The 18,543-nt window shown below is 42.9% G+C and overlaps 1 protein-coding gene across 4 annotated transcripts in view; it reads left to right on the top strand.

Moving 5' to 3' along the window:
* Window positions 1–4,349: 4,349 nt before the first annotated feature.
* mfn2.L (mitofusin 2 L homeolog) overlaps window positions 4,350–18,543 on the top strand; it is a 29,118-nt gene continuing 14,924 nt past the window's right edge. Inside the window, exons 1-8 of one of the 4 annotated variants that reach the window (XM_018224449.2) lie at window positions 4,350–4,606; window positions 7,129–7,199; window positions 8,058–8,236; window positions 8,575–8,710; window positions 16,204–16,366; window positions 16,763–16,887; window positions 17,647–17,755; window positions 17,844–17,951. In XM_018224449.2, the coding sequence (XP_018079938.1) occupies window positions 8,062–8,236; window positions 8,575–8,710; window positions 16,204–16,366; window positions 16,763–16,887; window positions 17,647–17,755; window positions 17,844–17,951 (816 nt within the window). In that variant the 5' untranslated portion in view covers window positions 4,350–4,606; window positions 7,129–7,199; window positions 8,058–8,061. 4 annotated transcript variants of the gene reach the window in all.

Here is an 18,543-nt window from a genome sequence, read left to right as displayed (position 1 = left end):
TTAAAAGGAACAGTAACACCAAAAAATTAAAGTGTTTTAAAGTAATTAACATATAATATAATGTTAGCCTGCAATAGTAAAAGCTGTGTGCTTGCTTTTTAAAGTATATTATCGTTTATATCAACAAGCTGTTGCCATGGGGACAGTCATTCAAGCTGGAAAAAAGGCACAGGTTACTTAGCAGACAGCACCATTGTATTGGACACGGCTTATATGTTATGTGCTATGTAATATGTGCCTTTTTCCCAGCTTGAATGGCTGCTCCCATGGCTACACAGCAGCTTCTTTATATAAACTATAGTAGCAAACATGCCACTTTTACCAGTGCAGTGCAACAGTTCATTATATTTTAATTAGTTTGATAAACTTTCAGTTTTTGGTGTTGTAGGGGACAAGAGGAATCCTTCCCCTGTTTTCTCCAGGTCTGCTTTGGGGACACAGGGACAATGGGCTATAGCTGGTACATCTAAGACCTCTACGCAGTGTAGAGGGCCTGAACAACCCCAAGTGCCAGTCTAGCTGATCACATTAAAAAATAAAATAGAAAAAACTTGAAAAAAAGAAAAACATGTCCTATCCTCCTGAGGACACAGCTCAAACTGAGTTCAGCTCCGCCTACTGGGGGTATAGCCAGTGGAGGAGGAACCAGTTTTTTCTAGTTGTGTCCTGCCTCCTAGATGTACTAGCTATACCCCATTGTCCCTGTGTCCCCCAAGCGACTGATGAGAAAGAGATTTAACGGTGAGTACACAAAATCTCCTTTTTCTGCCTGTGACATCATCCAGCCCAGTTACAGGCTGGAGAGCGATCCAATTGGCTGGCCACCCCAGTGCATCCTTGGGAGAGAGGGTGTGCCTGACTTTGGAGCCAAATGTATGGGGTCTCCCAGAGATCTGAACAGAGTCGGCATGAGTAGCTGTAAGTACAGAGAAGCTGTTAAATCTGTGGAGGTACATATTGAGCCCAGCCTGTCCCCTGCCAAGATGCTAGAAAGTCAGAAGGAGAAAGGTGCCACTGTTGAGATCGATCCTGTTGCAGAGCTGCCTATAATCTCCAGTGTAATTGCCTCTGAGAGCACCCCATGAGTAAGCCACCAAAGGGAGGATACTGGCACGGATACAAGCGTGGGGCCCCAAAGTGAAGACAAGTCTTGTGTATTTACCTGCTACGTGGGAGCTGCTGCTGAATTCCAAAGGGAGAGGTACTTTTGGGAAATGGTGGCGCTATCTGGGGAATAAGAGCTCTGGGGAAGGGACATTTCATTTGAACTGTGTGGTTATTAACCCCTTACGGAGGATTGGGACTTTGATATTAATAAGGACTGTGCTGGAGCAACAGTTAAGTACCTAATAGTGATTTAGGTCGTGTCCCACGTGTCCCCAGTGTAGGAGTGCATGGTGTATTAGTTTGCCCAAGTTTTACTGCAGTTTATATAAAGTTTATTTTCATTTGGAAACTGTGTGTGTTTTATTATTCTTAGTGGAATCCCCCTGAGGTGTGTTCCTCAGTGTTCCCTAGGTGGAGGGTTATAGTGTTACTGTTTTCTTAAAGGTGAACCACCCCTTTAAATGACCCTCTGAGGTTATAACCAATGAAATATCTGCTTGCTCCTCTTGATAAGAGTTGACTGTTGCTGTCGACAGCATTAACATTTCACTTTCTGTGGTGCAGACAGGTATCAGATATTGGCCTGTCAGCGTGTAGGCCTAGCAAGAAGAAACAAACCAGCAGTTATATATGTGCGTTGGGGTTGTTAGTCGTCCTAAACTGAGCTGGTAAATTCTCTGTATTCGGTTAATAGGACACGTCTGTCTGCATTTCACAACTTTTCTGCCATGGGTTGTTTTAACTGTTCCTCTGTCGGCTTAACCAAACCAATGAAGGTCTGTTTGAGGCTCCTAGCAGGTTGAAGTGTTATTGCAGACCATTTCAATTCTTTAAGTGCATATAGTTGTGGTAATGAAGAGTCAACATGGTGCTCCTAGAAGAAAAGAAGCCAGGGCCCAAAGCATAAAAATATGCTAAATTATGTACAAGGGTAAAATCCTAAGGAGTAAAGAAAAGTACAATTGTAGTGGATAACAAATTCCTGACAACAAATCCATCCCAATAGGCAGCCCTCCTTCAATAAGGTTATACTGATATTGGTGCAGATATAGTGGTAGTGACAGAGTTTATTGGACTGGATATGGACACACATAATTAGAATTTAGTCTATTAAAAGGAAGCCTTCATTAGCTGGTTCCTCAGTTGCAATAACAATTTAAAGGGGTTGTTCAGCTTCCAACACTTTTTTTCAGTTGGTTTCTATAGTTCACCATTATTAAAGACTTTCTTGTTCTCCCTTATGTCTGCCTAGAGCAGCTCTGCTCAGCGACTCCTCTAAACTGTTATAGATTTATATATTAGTCAATTCATTTCTTATCTATCTGGCTCTGCTGAGCAAAATCCTTCAAGGGATACTGTCATGGGAAAAAAATTTTTTTCAAAATGAATCAGTTAATAGTGCTGCTCCAGCAGAATTCTGCACTGAAATCCATTTCTCAAAAGAGCAAACTGATTTTTTTATATTCAATTTTGAAATCTGAAATCGGGCTAGACATATTGTCAATTTCCCAGCTGCCCCAAGAAAACATGAAAAAAACATGTTTTCCGATGACAGGATCCCTTTAAGTTTCATTAAAGGCAGATGCTGCTAAGAAATGTATCAACTAATGTAGCAAATTGTAACAGTTCACAAATTCTACACCTGAATTATGGAGATGCTGTCCTGAAACTCCTGAGATAGAAAAATTAAGCTTCAATTAACAGAAAAACGGTCAAATATAAAATATGAGTATATAAAATTATCAGAACGTATTATCTGAAACCAACTAAACTGAAAAAGTGTTTGGAAGGTGAATAACCCCTTTAAAATCTCCCTGCTCTCATCAACCAACTGACCTCCCTCTGATAATAAGGTCCCCATCCATTTTTTCTTCATTTTACTATTTACATATTTAAATATATAATTTTGGATTCATTTTACGAGCTTCAATGCAATTCTCTTTTCATTCATCATTTTATCTTGTCTGGTAGCATTTCTGCAAGCTTTATTGGCCTTCTAGTACCCAAGAAAAGTCTCAGCTGTTCCAGCTAACTTGAATATTTATAGTGATACTGACACTATAAATGTTCTTTTCAAAATATTAATCTACATCAAAAGTTACTTATAGGTCATGGTATTTCTGCTTTTGTAATTATTTGTTACTTGAAGTTCCTAAACCTGACTGTTTTCTTTTTGGTTAAGAAATACCTAGTAGCCCCAACACACTGCTTCACCACAGTGAAGACCAAGGCCACAGACATATGGAAGGACATGTCACACACAGTAGCAAGACCCCTTGCAGCCATGAACCTGTATGTGGTCACCAAAAACTGCCATCATCCCATTCATGTATATTTCTAGGATTCTCTCACACTGTCCCAACCACCCTAACAGGGTATAAGTACCTAGGAACTAGCCTCAGCAGTCAGCACTCAGCACCCACATAGAACTAACAGCACACAACAAGCTACCCCAACCAACACACAGTCACAGGGCCCATACGACAAAATTTCCTGGGCCCCCTGGGCTGCACCCACCGCAAGCCCCACCTACAGGTCCGCCCCCCACCACACAGTAAAAAAACAAAAAAAATATTGGTGGCTAGGGTTCCCACATGTTAATAAAAAGATATTGGTGGTCAGGGCCCCCCATAAAAAAATATTTGTGGCCAGGGCCCCCCCATTAAAAAATATTGGTGGCTAGGACCCCACATGAGAAAAGAAAAATTGGTGGCCAGGCCCTCCCCCACATAATGAGAAAATTGGTGGCCATGCCTTCCCGAAGTCAGCAGCTCTCAGAAAGATGGGGGCCGGCTAATCTAGTAAGTGTGGCGTGGCAGGGCCCCCTACAACTCTCCCCCCTGCCCTGCCAACACACCCAACATGTTGAGAGGGACACACATTATTAGACAGCAGAGCAGAGACTCGTGTAGCTGTGAAAATGATATTGAATACAATCTGAGGAAACCAGAGAGCAACAAAGACCTAACACTCTTCTAACTTCAATATATATCACGTAGCGATGACGCGCGCGTGTGACGTCACCGTAGGAAGAATCGCCTCTAGGAACTAGAAACAACTCTACTCCTACATCAGAGTAGCATTCCCATTCTCCAAACACACCTATTACATCGTTACATGTCTTGCTGCCAATGAATTACAATTTCCAGAAATGCCCTTTGGTACAACCGCGGCTTTATACCCCGCCCCCTGTTTGACGGAGTGTGTGACATCACTCTCTGGATTTCCTGCTGCGTGCCAATCAGGGCTGGAGGGTGCGGCTTGCTATAGTGCTTGGGTAGGAGCATAGTTCAGACTCCTTCCTGTCCCGTACCCTTCAGTGGAGGTCTGCGTTCTGCTGTGGGTATGTGAGTGAACACGGAGCGTAGAACATCGCATTTGCTGTGTATAAAACTACCTGCTGCTATTGGCCTCCCATCCGGCCGTTCTATCCTTGCTTTTATAACCCCAGTCCTGCTGAAAAGCATGCGGGCCTAGTAACTGCATCCTTGCACTACAAGTAAGAACTTTAAGATGATCCTATATGTGTGTGCTGTGCTTATTAGCTGATGCAAAAGGGCACTTGTGGTCATGGGGGTTTGTAACCTGAGTGTGTTTTGTACAACAGATGCTCCTGAGCTTGTTACATCAGCCGTGTAGAGACTTGTGTAAGAGACCACTTTTGTGTGCATTGAATGTAAACTCATTTGCTCATCTGAGATTAATGTTTGGTACGAGTGCGGTATTGTTGACAGCTTTGCGTCAATTTCTCAGTGCAGGGCTGTCAAATTACATACCCTGAGGCCAATGAAGAGTCGGTGGTTAAAGGGGAGGTTCGCCTTTAAGTTAACTTTCAGTATGTTTTAGAATCACTATTTTTAAGAAACGTTTAATTTGGACTTCTTTTTTTTATAAATAATTTTCGCCTTCTTCTGACTCTTTCAAATGGGGGTCATTGACCCCATCTAAAAACAAATTCTATGTAAGGCTACAAATTTATTGTTATTGCTACTTTTTTCACTCATGTTTCTATTCAGGCCTCTCCTACTCATATTCAGGGTCGGACTGGGCTGTCGGGACACAGGGAAATACCCGTTGGGCTCCACCAGTCCAGATTGGCACCTCTTTTGTCTTCCTGCTTCAACCAGACGGTTGCAGCAAAATCACTGTGCGCACACGCGCGGGGCCCTGAGGAAGCAACCCCGATGGGCCCTGGCCCCCAGTCCGACCCTGCTCACATTTCATGCTTTTATTCAAATAAGTGCATGGTTATTGGTATAATTTAGACCCTAGCGGCCAGATTGCTGAAATTGCTAACTGGAGAGCTGCTGAATAAAAAGCTAAATAACTCAAAAGGCACACGAAATAAAACATGAAAACCAATTACAAAGTATCTCATAATACCACTCTCTACATCATACTAAAAGTTAATATAAAGGTGAACAGCCCTTTTAATTCTTATTAGCCGCTATAAACTACCGGACTGGAGTAGAGTTGCACCTGTTTTCATCAACCTGATGCTCTCAAACCATCTTTAGTTTATTACTGTCTTGTAATTTTGGTGTTGCCATAACTGCAGTTCCACTCCCACAAAAAATGTAAAATTTAGCACTAAGCATTCACAATTATATGATGATTACATGTCACATACAGGGTGTTATTTACCAAAAACTAATTGCATTTTTCCCAAAAAAATATAGTTTTTGAGGGTAGTTTCAGTAAAAATTGATTTTGCACCAACAAAAAATCTAAATTTTTTGAGATTTATTATGCCCCAAAGCTGCAATAAGCCTGCCAAGCTCATAAGGAAGTCAATGGCAGAGGTCCCTTGAACCATTTGAAGATGTTTTTTACCTTCATAATTTTTGGGGGTTTTTTTTTGGTGGATTGCGCTCAAACTCGATCAAATCGAGTTACTCAAGGTTTTTTTTGCCAATAACTCAATCATTTACAGTATTCAAGTTTTTTTGCCTGGATTGTATTCATTCAAGTGTTTTATATTTGAGAATGAGATTTTGAAGAATTAAACTGATTAAACTGATAACATTATACCCCAAGTAAACTTAAAAAAATGTTCCCACATACATCAAATAGATGTTGGAGATGTGAAGAAGGGGAGGGGAATCATACACATATTTGGGTATCGTGCCCGTCCCTGGATGGTTATTGGAGTCAGATATTGGAGTGTATATATAAAATTTCTGGGATAAGAATTCAGAGGGCGGATTACTCTGATATTATTCAATATTAACAAAGATAAACAAACTATGCTTGAATACCCTCTTACCTTTCAGTTAATTCAGACCGCAAAATCTCTAATCCCTAGGAATTGGAAATCTGAAAAACCACCGATTTATGAGGAATGGCTCAGAGCTGTGAAGGAAATAAGTTTATTAGAAGAGTTAACCCATTTTTATCAAAACTTGTAAGAAATACTGGAGAACCTGGCTTCCTTGGCATAGATTTATGGAGGACATTTAAAGGATAGATTAAAAGGCAAATAAAAGGATGGGAATGAGTTATTGCAGTATATTTATTTAATGCGTGGATATTTGCAATTGTAATTATATCACCATTTTACTTCCCCTTTTTTGTTTTGTACCCTTGTTGAAAAATCGAAAATAAAGAAATTTAAAAAAAAAAGATTTTGAAGAATTTTACAAAGAATTTGCAAAAGCACATGATTTTGCAATTCTTCTGACCTACCCAGTTCGTTGTGCACATGAATTTAGATGTTTGCAAGGAATTACCTTTTTCTTCACAGTCAAAACGAAATGTGGAACCCATATAGAAATGATGGCACTAATAGGGAGCAAGTCTGACAAAAAGAAATCTGTCAGTACAGCCCAATTTTAGAGACTTTCAGGGCATGAATGTAAGATAAATATGAGGGGGCTAGAATATAAATAAAAATGCTTACAGATATTCTTCCTTCTGTTTACAGGGCTTGCATACAAAAATTGAAGACCAGTTGAAAAGTGATTTAATTAATTTTACCTTTGCAAGTGCCATTTATAATAGATTTTTGTATTCTCTCTATAGGGTTAAAGGTCAAAAACTGGTCCAAAGGCAGCTGAAGTGGTTACACTTGTTTTGCAAGAAAATTAAATCAGGTTTAGTGGTATTGAGTCTGGTCTGTCTTGTCTTGTCATATTCCTTCTAATGCTCTCTTTAAATGTAGTTCTTGATGGACTGTAGCACCATAAGTACAATAAAGGCATTCTAAATTTACACAGCTAAATATCTGCTTTCCAAAGCCTAAAATGGGCTAGTTCTACAACATTCTGTATTACAGCTTATGTATAATGGCAAAGGGACTTTCCAGTGCCAATACTAAATTACTACTGTTCTAAATGATCACTGCAGTGTACATGGTTTTATATATACACCAGTGGATAGAGCCAAGACCCTGCCTTTCGCACCTTAAAAAATAGTTTGCATTCTGCAATTTTTTTTTTTTTTAAGCTAACAACTTTGTTGACGTTTTTCGCTTATGCTCATTATGTAGTCTTACATACTGAACAGCTGTGCTGGTTAGACATTGAGCCTCTGTATGTGTCTTTAAAAGAATGTGCCATTATTATATTCTTGTTTTAATTTTAAATTATTTGCCTTGTCTGTCCTTTAGCTCTTTGGTACCTGAGTTGTGTTGACTGTCCTGGTTCTGAAGGCTGCACTTCCAGACAACCTTCACACCAGACTGTGGGGTGGTGGGTGGGGGAGAATGGTATGAAAATTGTAAACCTGGTTCAACTTGCTCTTAGTGCAGGAGACTGAAGGGAAAGAAAGGACAGTGCTGGTTTCTAAAATGATACCGACCAGCTCCGCTAACAAACATAAAAGTGACCGTTTTAACATACTTTTAAAGAATAATCCAGTATGGCAGCCCTACAGATAGGATCAACTTCTGTGCAGTGTGGCTTGTACCTCATAGAATCCATTATATTAACAAGAATTTTCTTTCCTTGCAGCGCAATGTCCGTGCTGTTTTCCCGTCCAGCAATAAAAGTCACCACAAAAAAAGACAAAAGATTCATGGCTGAAGTTACTGCTTCCCCTCTTAAGCACTTTGTTACTGCTAAGAAGAAAATCAATGGTATTTTTGACCAGCTTGGTGCCTACACCCAGGAGAGCTACAACTTTCTCGAAGGTAATTATTATTGCCAGTCAGTGGTGTTTTCTCTCCCCCTTCTATTTAGTTCATGTTTATACGTGTATTTAATTAAAAATAAATACACGGATGTTCAATTACATAGAGGCGTATATTGACCAATCGTTGCCTAGTTTGTTTGAAAACAACTTGTGACTAAAAGCTCTCATTTAACTACAGTCTGTGTGCACTTAGAAACATAAAACTAGGGATGCACCAAATCCAAGATTAGGTTAGGGATATGGCCAGGATTCTTTGTGGAGTCAAAGGGTTATAGGACCTTATCTGCTTTGATCCTCATAGAAATGATGCATAAAAGCTTTGTTTGATCTCTACAGAAACATACAAGAATGCAGAGTTGGATCCAGTTGCCTCAGAAGAGCAGGTGCTTGAAGTTAAGTGCTATCTGACCAATGTTGCTGGCATCAGTGAAGTTTTAGCCCGACGGCACATGAAAGTGGCCTTTTTTGGCAGGTAAGATATTCCTTTATTTACCTATAAGATTTTTTTTTTTTAAATGTGCATTTCAGATTCATTCCTGATACAACTTTTATATTCCAACTATATATATGTTTAAAAGGGCAAAGTAAACTTTATTGTCATCTCAGCAGTATACGAATATACAGTGAGACGAGACGACGTGGCTCCAGCTAGTACATATCACAAAAAGGAACTTAAAAATACACAATAAATATGTAAACATGAAATGTGCAATATATTGGATATATACATGTGTAAACCTTTAGAATTGTGCAAATAAATGAACATTTCACAAAGTTTAGTTCACAGTTCAGGTGTGTCTGGAATGTAGTGGGAGGGCAGCCAGTGAGTTGAGGAGTCTGATAGCTTGTGGAAAAAAGCTTTCACGCAGCCTGGTTGTTCGGGCTTTAATACTGCAAAAGCGTCTGCCGGATGGGAGCAGCGTGAACAGTCCGTGTGAGGGGTGTGTGGAGTCCAGTGCAATGCAGGAGGCCTTTCTTACACAGCACTTGTGGAAGATGTCCTGCAGTGATGGAAGAGCCGCTCCAATGATGTTGCCAGCTGCTCTGACAGTCCGCTGTAGACTTTTCCGGTCAGCAAAGCTGGCACTACTGTACCAGATGGAGATGCAGCTCGTCAGGACGCTCTCTATGGTGCCCCTGTAGAACACTGTGAGGGTGGGAGGCGGAAGGCTGGCCCGTTTCAGTCGTCTTAGGAAGTAAAGACGCTGCTGATCCTTTTTGGTGATGGAGGCGGTGTTGGTGGTCCAGGTGAGGTCATCAGAGATGTGGACTCCCAGGAATTTGGTGTTCTTTACTGTCTCTACCGTGGAGCCGTTGATGTTAAGTGGTGTGTGAGCAGGGAGAGTTATCCTAAAGTCGACAATCATCTCTTTCGTTTTATCCACATTCAGTGACAGGTTGTTCTCACTGCACCAGACCGCCAGCTGCTGAACCTCATCTCTGTACGCCGACTCGTCGTTGTGGCTGATGAGCCCCACCACAGTTGTGTCATCGGCAAACTTGATGATGTGGTTTGAGCTGTGTCTAGCTATGCAGTCATGTGTCAGCAATGTGTACAACAATGGGCTGAGAACACATCCTTGAGGAGCTCCTGTGCTCAATCTGATGGTGCTGGAAACGTTGTCACAGATACGAACAGACTGAGGCCTCTCTGACAGAAAGTCCAAGGTCCAATTGAACAAAGAGGTATTTAATCACAGCTCTCTTAGTTTCCCACTCACCTTTTGAGGGATTATGGTATTGAATGCTGAGCTAAAGTCTATAAACGGCATTCTCACATAACTGTCTTTCTTGTCCAGATGAGTTAGTGAGAGGTGGAGTACAGAAGATATGGCATCCTCAGTTGACCTGTTTGGCCGATATGCAAATTGTAGTGGGTCCAGTGAGCGGGGGAGGGTGCTCTTGATGTGTGCCATCACAAGTCTCTCGAAGCATTTCATGATGACCGGGGTTAGTGCAACAGGGCGGTAGTCATTGAGGCAGGTTACTGAAGATTGGCACTGGAATGATGGTGGGGGACTTGAATCATGTGGGGATGATCATCTGGTTTAGCGATGTGTTAAAGACGTCAGCCAGCTGATCAGCACAGTCTCTGAGCACACGACCAGGAATGTTGTCTGGTCCGGCAGCCTTTTGTGGATTGACCTTGGTTAAGGTTCACCTCACGTCAGCAGTGGGTAGACAGATGACTTGGTTGGTGAGAGGAGGCGTGGCTTTCCTCACAGGCTCTTTGTTTAGCGCGTCAAACAGTGCGTAGAACTTGTTCAGTTCCTCTGGGAGTGTGGCGTCTTCGGCGCTGCTGCTCCGCGCAGGCTTATACTGTGTAACAGCCTGAATGCCTTGCCATAAGTTGCGTGAGTCTTTTGAGTTGTCTAAATGATTTTGAATCTTCAATGTGTAATCCTGCTTTGCTTGGTGGATGGTTCGAGAGAGGTTGGCCCTGGCTATTTTAAGAGCAAATCTGTCCCCTGATCAGAAAGCGTCATCTCTCTCTCTTAGCCTTGTACGAACCTGGAAACCAGGGTTTTTCGTTGGCTCTCGTGGTGACAGTTTTGAAGATGGTAACATCCTCTATGCATTTGTTGATGTAGCAGGCCACAGAGTCTGTGTACTCCTCCAAGTTGATGGAGCTGTTGTGGGTAGCAGCCTCCCTAAACATGTTCCAATCTGTGCACTCGAGACAGTCCTGAAGTGCTTCCACAGCTCCACTCGGCCAGACTGCGATGGTTTTTCTGGCTGGTTTTGTGCGTTTGAGCAGCGATGTGTATGTGGGTGATAACATCACTGTCTGGTGGTCGGAGGAACCTATGTGGGCGCACGCGAAGGCTTTGTAGGCGCCGCACACGTTCGTGTAGACTTTGTCCAAACAGTTCTCTCCCCTTGTAGCAAAGTTCACATGTTGAAAGAATTTGGGAAGAACTGACTTCAGGTTCGCATGGTTGAAATCGCCAGCAACAACGATAAATCTGTCCGGGTGTGTTGTTTGAAGCTTGTTGCCAGGTTAACATTTGAGCTAGGCGGCTAGTACATAGCTACCACTAGTACTGCAGTAAATTCCCTCGGCAGATAGGCCGACATTTAACAATTAAAAACTCCACTTGTGGTGAGCAGTGGCGAGTCACTTCAGCAGAGTTTGTGCACCAGAGTTTGTTGATATAGATGCACAAACCGCCACCTTGGCTCTTGCCAGACAAAGCGGTGTTTCTGTCGGCTCGGTAGCAGGCTAGGTGGATAGCCAAGTCAGCAATGTTTGTGTTTAGCCATGTTTCCGTTAAAATAAAGATGCAACAGTCCTTTATTTCTCGCTGGCTTGAATGCTGGAGCCACAGATGATCCATCTTGTTGTCCAAGGAGCGAACGTTCGAGAGCACAGAGAGTCTCTGTCTTCTCTGGGAAGGTCCTCAACTCACAGCCATTACCCTACCTATTGGGGCACCCCCGGAGTTATACCCTCCTCTAGGCAAGAGGCTTTACAGCGCTTACTGGGGCAACTATAGCCTAATCCAACCTATCTCTTCTGCAGGTACCAGAGCCACTCCAATGGCAGAAGGTAAGTCAGGGGTGCTATTCCCCAGGGTAGGAGGGAGAGCACCAGCAGCGCAAGTCACGCATTTTCTTTGCACAAAATGCCAGGCAAAGATCCCAGGTCGTCAGGGTGAGCCGCTCTGCAAATCTTGCTCCAGGGGGCAAGGAGATGTATCCGCTCCAGGGTTTACCCCCACCCCACGACAGCTCAGTCAGGGAATGCAATCCAAGAACCTACAGCACAAGGGAGTGTCGCTGGCACCTCTTCAGACCCACCAGCCCCCCTTTGGGCAGTTCAGCTTTCCGGGTCTCTTGCTACATTACAGAGCTTGGCATCTATCGCTGGCAATTTGGGAAAAGCGTTAGCCAAGCTGGGTCACAAATCCAGCGGAAAACATAAGAGACCAGAAAGTACAAGAGGGGACGCAATGAACCATACACCTTGAGATGGTTCTTCAGCTGGAGAAGATTCATCCCATTCCGAGGGCAAACGGATACCTTCCGATGTTTCCTCAGGGGAAGGGGAGGAAAACGAGGAGGCCATGGGCCGAGAGGTGCTGCTGCTGCTGATATCGATAACATCATTAAATGAGTACTAGAGGTACTTAAAATTACTCTCGCAGAGGATCAACAAACACAAACCGCGAGCCTATTCAAGTGACAACCCAAGTCCTCTGCATCCTTCCCTTTACATAAACAACTCCTCAGCCTCATCCAGGAGGAGTGGAACTCGCCAGAACGAAAATTTCAGGCTACTCGAATATTTTCTAAATCCTATCCTTTACCAGGGAACTGGTGGACAAGTGGTCAATGCCCCCAACAGTCGGTGCTCTGGTGTCTAGACTATCGAAGGCCACAGCTCTACCTGTCACAGATGTGGCAGCGTTCAAAGATCCAGGGATAGAGGGATTCCGGAGAGCAGTGTACTCATCAGCCGGATCCATACTATGCCCAGTACTGGCCTCAACCTGGGTAGCCAGGGCCATTCAAGCATGGTAGAATCCCTGATCAGAGGATCGCAGAAGCTTCAGCTTATCTGCGTGACGCCTCCATGGACACTGCATAGATTACCGGCCACACATCAGCACTATCAGTAGCGACTCGTAGAACACTTTGGCTAAATAGCTGGGTTGCTGACCTCCGTTCAAAGAAATCACTAACCTCCCTGCCATTCAAAGGACAGCGACTTTTTGGGGAGGAACTTGAGAAGATCATCTCTCAGGCCACAGGGGGAAAGAGCACCTTTCTTCCTCAGATCAAGAGCAGATCATCTACATTGATGAGACTGGGAAAAAATTTTCGTGGCCAAAGCGGACGGTATTCTAGATGTTGCATCCCCCCTCAACGTTACCAATTTCTGACAAAACCTGCGGACAAGGGCCACTCAATATGGAAACCCAACACGTTCATAACAAGCCCTCAGCCGATAAGTCCACTTCAGGTTGACGGGGCATGCTCTCAGGAACCACAGTAGCCGATAGGGGCAGGTTGCTTTAATTCCGGGAGGTGTGGAACCAACATTCATCGGACAGCTGGGTCGACAAGATAATCTAAGAAGACTTCTCTTCCCGCCCCCCAAGAAAACTCCTTATGTCCAGAGTTCCGGCCAGCTCCATCAAAGCTCAGGCCTTTCTGAACTGCATCATCAAGATGGAACAGATGGAGTGATCGTACCAGTGCCTCAGTCGGAGAGATTTTCTGGTTCTACTTCAACCTGTTCCTGGTCCCCAAGAGGGACGGTCATTCAGACCAGTCCTGGATTTGAAATTCCTCAACAAACACATTCGTTCGGTACGCTTCAAAATGGAGACTCTACGATCAGTAATATGAGGAATGGAACCGGAACAACTAATGATTTTCCTAGGCATCAAGGATGCATATCTCCATGTACCAATTTGGCCACCCCATCACCGTTTTCTGGGATTTGCCTTAAAGAACCTTCACTTTCAGTTTGTGGCTCTTCCCTTTGGGCTATCATCAGCCCCCAAAGTCTTCACCAAACTCATGTCGGTAACGGCAGCAGCACTAAGGCTCCAGGGAATATTGGTGACACATTATATGGACGACCTTCTCCTGAAGGCCAAGATAAAGGAGAAGGGCAGAGCGGCAGTAATCATTATGCTCCAAGACTTCAGTTGGACCATCAACTGGGACAAGTCCAGCCTGCTTTCCAGCTACCAGATGAAGTTCTTGGGTCTCGAATTTAACGGTTGAGCCTACCCCAAGACAAACAGATGAGAATAAGAGACCAGGTCAACATGCTTCTTCACACCAAACAACCTACAAACCACCAGGCGATGGAAGTACTGGGATTGATGGTTTCGTCTATAGAGGTAGTGTTCACCTCATCCGTCTACAAGCCAACGTTCTTTCCGCTTAGAAGGGAGGCCCCCTCACTCAGAGACTCGCCTGCACTGGTGGCTCTGACAAAACAACCTGTCAGGAGGCCAATCTTGGGCGACTCCAGACTGGATTGTGATAACGACGGGTTGTTCCATGTTGCCCCCCAACCTTGGAGACTGTTGTCTATCATTACAATGTCCCAACCGAGGCCAAGCTGCCAATAAATATTCTGGGAGCTCCCGCCAGTAAAATTAGCTCTTGATCGCTGGTCAACCCATCTTCAGGCAAAGTCTGTAATCTTCAGGCAAAGTCTGAGTACAGAGCGACAATTCCACCACTGTAGCCTATATAAACAGACAGGGAGGTACCCGCAGCAAAGTTAACATAAGCAAAACCGATTTTAAGTTGGACCAAGTTTGACTCCATGCCACTGTCCGCCATTCACATACCAGGAGTGGACAATACGAAGGTGGATGTCCTCAGTCAGAACCAACTGGACCCCGGGAAATGGGAATTCACCCAGAGGTATTCGCGGACCTGGCAAAACAGATCGACCTGATGGTGTCCAGAACCAATCGCAAGGTGAAAAGATTCTTCACCCACTTGCGGGACCCGATGTCAGCGGGAGTGGATGCCAGAGACAGAGTTTGCGGTTTAAACTAGCATACATCTTTCCGCCTCTTCCCATGTTGCCTCAGTTGGAGAAGACGATGCATAGCTAGCCGAAGAGGTAATCACCATGATGCTAAAGTCACGCAAGCCCTCATCATCTAAGGCCTACCATAGGGTTAAGTGCAGCTAGTGGAACTGGCGCAGAGAAGCACATTTATCTTTTCTTGAATGCAACATCCCAAGAATCCTATCCTTTTTACAACAAGGTCTTCACTTGGGCCTCAAGTTGAGTTTGTTTAAGGTACAAGTTTCAGCGCTATCAGCGCCTTTTCAGTCATGGCTTTCTTTTGACAACCCGTCCGTACCTTCTTGCAAGGAGTAGCTCATGTCGAGCTCCGATTCCAGGATGGGACCTCAACCTGGTACTGGAGGCTCTTCTAGACCCTCCATTTGAACCCCTGGGGACAAATTCTGACAAGTGGCTCACCTGAAAGGTAGTGTTTCTGGTGCCAATTTCATCAGCCAGAAGAGTTTCGGAGCTTAGTGCCCTATCATGTGACCGATCTTTCCTAGTATTTCACAAGGATAAGATATGAAGCAGGAAATTGTGGTACCATCCCTATGACCGGAACCCAAGAGCAATAAGGAAAGACGACTTCACAGCTTGGATGTAGTCAGAGCCCTTTGTTGGTATCTGGAAAAATCCAAGTCATTTCAACATTCCCAAGCACTGTTTGCAGTGCCCACCAGGCCTCGGCAAGGTATGGCAGCATCCAAGACTTCCATTGCACGATGGCTTAAAGAGACCATCCGTCAAGTGTACATTTCTAAAGGAACACTCTGCAAGGTCAATGGGAGCTTCCTGGGCGTAGTGCAACTCGGCCATTTCTGGATCCTTAACCAAATTCTACAGTCTCACCACGTTTTCCTCAGCAGAGGCCTCCTTTGGTCGCAAGAAGTTGCACTCCGTGGTGCAATAATGTGTTACAATCACTCGCTCCCACCCTGCTGATTTGTTAAGTCCCCACTCGTTCCCTGTATCCCCCATAGACGACAGAGATACTCACTGTTAAATCCGTTTCTCTGTAGTCGATAGGGGGACACAGGGCTTACAGCCGCTGCTACATGATGTTGACCATGTTAGTCCATAAGGGAATAATTCCCCGGGTTACCTGTTCTGCAAGTTGAGTTATAGATAATGTGTTCAGCAGTCTCTCTTTGGTACAAACTTAATAGGTTAGTGCAGTGTGGGGTAAAGCCAGGCCCTCTGGCACACCCCTTAATAATTTATGCACGTGTCCTGCCTCCTTGAGGGAGGAGCTTAACCCCACTCATTCCCTGTGTCCCCCTATCGACTACAGAGAAACGGATTTAACTGTAAGTATCAAAAAATTTGCGCCCCATGTGGCATTGCAATAGCTCAGGGACAGTGCACTGTAAAACTCTTCAGTGGAATACCATATGTGTTTTACTATTCTCTTTCAGGACTAGCAATGGAAAAAGTAGTGTGATTAATGCAATGCTATGGGACAAAGTCCTTCCTTCTGGCATCGGACACACTACCAACTGCTTTCTGCGAGTTGAAGGGACAGATGGCAATGATGCTTATCTACTTACTGATGGTTCAGAGGAGAAAAGGAGTGTAAAGGTAACACTTCACCAATGATAATACTTTACCATCATAGTGCAAATTTGTATTACATAAATCCATATTAACAACTGTTATTTTTCAAATCTTATCTTGCCTGAGATAAAAAGTTTTTGTCAAATGCAGCTACTATAAAGTTGCGTTTCCTGTCTAAACAGCTGTGGCTTGGACACCGTGCCCCCCTGCAGCTGTATGAACTTTCGCTGCAGTAAGTAAGATGCTGTTTGAAGGTTCAACCTTACCTATTATTTTGTGCAGGTACATGACCTGCCTCACTTATTAATGCATAGAGCATATTGTGGGAAAAAATATATAGCTGGGCAGTGATTAAGGCCATACTGTTAGAAAGTGTTTTTTTTTTTCTATTGTAAATGCAGTAAACCTATTGTATTTCAGACTGTAAACCAGCTTGCCCACGCTCTGCATCAAGATGACCTACTAGATTCTGGCTGTATGGTCAGTGTTATGTGGCCTAATTCTAAATGTCCTCTTTTAAAGGATGACCTTGTGTTGATGGACAGGTATGACCTCCAGACCTATATTTTATTTACAATAATACATTACCAAAACAATTCTTGAGAACTGGGTATTCCGTAAAATTATTTTTTGTAAAAACTCAGGTGGGTTATGGTAGTGGAGACTGTTGAACATAACATATTAAAAAATGATGGCATGCAAGTGTTTCTTAAAGGATCAGTAACACCAAAAATCAAAGTAGTTAAAGTATAACATGCTGCTGCCCTGTGCTGGTAAAAGTTCTGTGGGGCTTCAGAATGACTACTATAGTGTATATAAACAAGCTGATGTGTAGCCATTGGGGCAGCCATTCAAGCTGGAAAAAAAGGAGAAAAGGCCCAGGTTACACAGCAGATACCAGATAAGCTCTGTAGAATACAATGGTGTTTTATCTGTTATCTGCTATGTAACCTATACCTTTTCTTATTTTTTGCAGCTTGAATGGTTGACCATATGGCTACACAGCTTGTTTATATAAACTATAATAGTCATTCTGAACACATAACTTTTACCAGCACAGCACACCATTACATTATACTTTAATTACTTTGATACATGTTCATTTTTTTGGTGTTACTGTTTCTTTAATAATCATGCTTACATATTCCTCTGTGGAAAGCAATACTACGTAATAATGTGTGTGCGTGTTTTTTTTTTTTTTTTATCCAAGTATATTAGTGAAATTGTGGATTTCAATACTGTCTTTTAATGATTGTGTTTGTTTAACAATGCACTCCACCAATAGTATGGTTATTTGTTTACAGCCCTGGCATTGATGTAACCACAGAGTTGGATAGCTGGATAGATAAGTTCTGCCTTGATGCTGATGTGTTTGTGTTGGTTGCAAACTCAGAGTCTACATTAATGCAGACAGTAAGTGTTGCAATGCTGTGTAAGATTGAAGTGTATTCTTCATTGTATAATTCTATGAAGCCTTAAACTTGGCTCCTTCTTTGCAAAGGAAAAGCAGTTTTTCCACAAGGTTAATGAGAGGCTATCTCGACCAAATATCTTCATCCTGAACAATCGATGGGATGCTTCTGCCTCAGAGCCAGAATATATGGAAGAGGTGAGCATGGATACTTTTAGAATACACTTTCTAGTAAGCTATGCAACACTTCCTTATTTGGTAATATTTAATTTGCTAGCTTTGTTATATAGTATTTATGTAGAGACACAAATATAAATAATTTTTTAATGATTTATGACAGATTTCTATATATACCTGAATTAATAGTTATAACACATATAGTCTGACCTACAATACTTTAATATTGATTCATAATATTATATTCAAAAAAATTTTTTTAGTGGCATAAGGGAATAGATTAATGATATCTCCTTCCATTCATGGGATTATATCTGTGATTAAAGAAAGGAGTGATGGCGTTCCTTAACACCATTATAAACATCACAAGGAGGGATTAAAAAAAAGAAAACCAAAAAGAGGATCCTTTCATTCTAAGCTGCAGTGCTTAATTTTAAGTGATCAAATGAAAATCCAAGACATTCAGCCAGCAAAAAGGTGTCCAAAACTTTCCCTGCCAGGTCCTCTTCTCTTGAGTGGGAAATGCCTGAGGGCACCAGTACTGATGAGTTTCAGCCCACAAGTGATTTTTAGAGCAGCATTTTACTGAAAAGTGCTTATTTTAGTCCTGTCT

The sequence above is a fragment of the Xenopus laevis genome, chromosome 7L, assembly GCF_017654675.1.
Source record: "Xenopus laevis strain J_2021 chromosome 7L, Xenopus_laevis_v10.1, whole genome shotgun sequence".
Taxonomy (NCBI): Eukaryota; Metazoa; Chordata; class Amphibia; order Anura; family Pipidae; genus Xenopus; species Xenopus laevis.
Note: the sequence above shows the minus strand (reverse complement) of the source record. Positions and strands in the feature narration are given on the sequence as shown.